Here is a 2,585-nt window from a genome sequence, read left to right as displayed (position 1 = left end):
GGGGGGGCTCACTCACTTGGATGGGTGCCGTGCTGAAATGAATCTTCCGGCTTGGGGCCGGGTCCTCTTCCTCCGAGAGCCCTGGGATCTCCATGCATCCTGACTCGGGCTCATAGGGGGGCTCCCCATCCTCCTCGTCCTCTTCCTCCAGAGCACTGCCCCCCGAGTCCTCCCCAAGCCCGCTGTAAGCGCTCACGTCCACCAAGTCCGCTTCTGAGAAGTCCTCCTTCTTGGACTCATCCGCCTCCTCAGGGGCCAAGTCCGGGGCCCGGCCATTGCCGACCCCCTTATCTGTCACAGCTGCCGCCGCCTCCTCCTCCTCGGGGGCCGCTTGGACCTTCTGCTCCTCAGGCGCGGGGCTGGCTGCGGTTGCCACGATGCTCCCATTCTCCAGGGCCGCGTGGACCGTCACCTCGGCCTGAATCACTTCCCCCGGCGCCGCCTCGGCCTCCGACTCCCCGCTCTCCTCCACCTCCACCGGTTTAATCTTGTGCACCTCCCGGGGCTTGGGGGGTGGCCGGGCGGGGGCCACTCGGTGTTGCGGGGGCTGCTGCCCTCCGGGGCCGCGCTCCTTCTCGGCTGGGGCATCCCCCGACGGGGCGGGCGGTGGCGGTGGTGGCTGGAACACCCGGGAACGCTTACTGACCAGCTTCGAGTTGACCTGCGGAGCCCCAGCGGCCGCGGCCCTGGGGGGCCCAGGCCCACGGTGGAGGCCGGTCCTCAAGTCTGCCTTCTCAAAGACGGCGCTGAGCTGGCTGACTGTCGGCGACACGGCGTCGGCGTCCAGCTTGTCCAGCGCCTCGGTGCTGCCATTGAAGCGCACCACGACGTCCAGCTTCCGATCCTGCAGGCCGGCCCGCTCTTGCCTTAGCAGCCGCCGCGCTGCGGCCTCCTTGTCGCCGCCTGCGGCAGCGGGGACGCTCCGTTCGAACAGTTTCCGCGTCTCTTGCAGCCGGGAGGGCGGGTGCGGCGGCGGCGCCGGCTGCGCGGAGGGCGCGGGCTTAGAGTCGAAGCGGCTAACGCGCTCCGACACGCTGGTGCCCAGCTTGAGCAGGGCGCTGTGGTCCACGTTCTCGTTCAGGCTGCTGGCCCGCGGCAGCGACAGGCGAACGCCGCGCTCGGGCGCCCGCGGGGCCTCTGCTGGACCCGCGCCGCCGCCCGCCTCGCCCGCCGGCCCCGCCGTCGTGCCCATCTGCAGGAACATACTTTTGATGCGGTGAACGTTGGAGCCATATTTCTTGTGGTGTGCTGCCTTGGGTGCCTCGTCGGGCCCGGGCGCGTCGGGCGGCTTCAGCGCCTGGATGCCCGCCTCGTAGGCACTGCGGTGCGGGGAGGCGCTCCGGAGGGGACCCCCGGGCCCCCGCGGCTCTGTCTTCATCATGGTGGGGGGAGCCGGGTTCGCATCCCCCTGCTCCCCGTTCTCCCCCGCCAACAGGCGAGTGGCCAAGTCGGGACCACTGTCCCCCCCCCCCGAAAAGAAACCCCGAGGGGCCTTTTCTAGGCTCCCCCAAAAACCAAGCTGCCAAAAACAGTTAACCCTGTTTTTAAAAAAAAAGGAAAAAATCTTGGAGCGTCCTGTGTGGGTAGCCTCCCCCAATCAAGCTGCCAAAGACAGTCAGCCCCTTTTAAAAAGCCCAAGCGGCCTGGTACGGTCGCCCCCACCCAAAACAGAAAAGCGGCCAGGCCGGTGGGAGAGCGCACCCTGCCCGCGAAGCAGCGGCGGCGGCGCCGGCTCACATCCTCCGAGGCGGTGTCAGCGGGGCTGGCAGCCCGGGCGTCCCCCACCCCGGCCGGAGGCCTCGGCTCTCGGGGGGCCGGGCACCCCGGCGCCCATGGCTGCTCCGTCGGCCCGGGCCGCTCCGCTGCCGCGCCTCCCTCCCTCCCTCCCTCCCCCCCGCGCCCCGAGCTCCGGTCTTTCTCTCGCTGTGCCCAAGCGGCGGCTGCCCGAGACCGAGCGGCTGCCCTTCTCGCCGCCGCCGCTGGGGGACTGGCACCTCTGGGTCCTAAAGGGATCGGATTTCCGGGGCCAGAGTCTGGGAGCCCACCCCTTCCCTTCCACCCAAATGAATCCCCTCCCCTGCCGGTCCCTCGCCGAGAGCCTTCCGCTGCCCCCCAGGCCCTGCCCAATCCTCTTCCCGCCTTCCATCCCAACCTCTGGCTGCGGTTTATCACAACCCACATAACGGCACCCCCATTAAATATTGGGGGTAGGGCAGTCTAACCACAGTGGTTTTAATGCGGCCCGTCTCCATCCAAACGTGAAGGGGGATCGGTGGGCAGGGGCAAAGGCTCATTTCCTTCCAGGTTCTTAGGGCTCCCTAGTGTTGTTCAAGGCCTTCATTATCAAAATCACTGGGACACGGTAAAAATACAGATTCTGGGCCCTCCCTCAAACTTTGTGAATCAGAAGCTCAGAGAGCGGCCCGGGAATCTGCATTTTACCAATTTTCCTCTAAGGGAATCTTATACACTCTATAATGTGTGAAACTTTGGTACAGTGTTGCTGGCCTTAGGAGGGAGGAGAGAGAATGGAGAAAGGAGATGGCCCCCATCACGAGAAGGGCAGGAGATCCCGAAAGCTACCC

The 2,585-nt window shown here is 66.5% G+C and overlaps 1 protein-coding gene across 2 annotated transcripts in view; it reads right to left on the bottom strand.

Annotated features, from left to right (window-relative positions):
• The window catches only part of PPP1R9B (protein phosphatase 1 regulatory subunit 9B), a 16,951-nt gene extending 15,190 nt beyond the window's left edge, over positions 1–1,761 (bottom strand). For both annotated transcript variants that reach the window (XM_004377944.2, XM_023732770.1), the window contains exon 1: positions 17–1,761. In XM_004377944.2, the coding sequence (XP_004378001.1) occupies positions 17–1,381 (1,365 nt within the window). In that variant the 5' untranslated portion in view covers positions 1,382–1,761. The remainder of the gene's footprint in view (positions 1–16) is intronic.
• Positions 1,762–2,585: the final 824 nt, after the last annotated feature.

Source organism: Trichechus manatus, unplaced genomic scaffold (assembly GCF_000243295.1).
Source record: "Trichechus manatus latirostris isolate Lorelei unplaced genomic scaffold, TriManLat1.0 scaffold00054, whole genome shotgun sequence".
Classification (NCBI taxonomy): Eukaryota; Metazoa; Chordata; class Mammalia; order Sirenia; family Trichechidae; genus Trichechus; species Trichechus manatus.
Note: the sequence above shows the minus strand (reverse complement) of the source record. Positions and strands in the feature narration are given on the sequence as shown.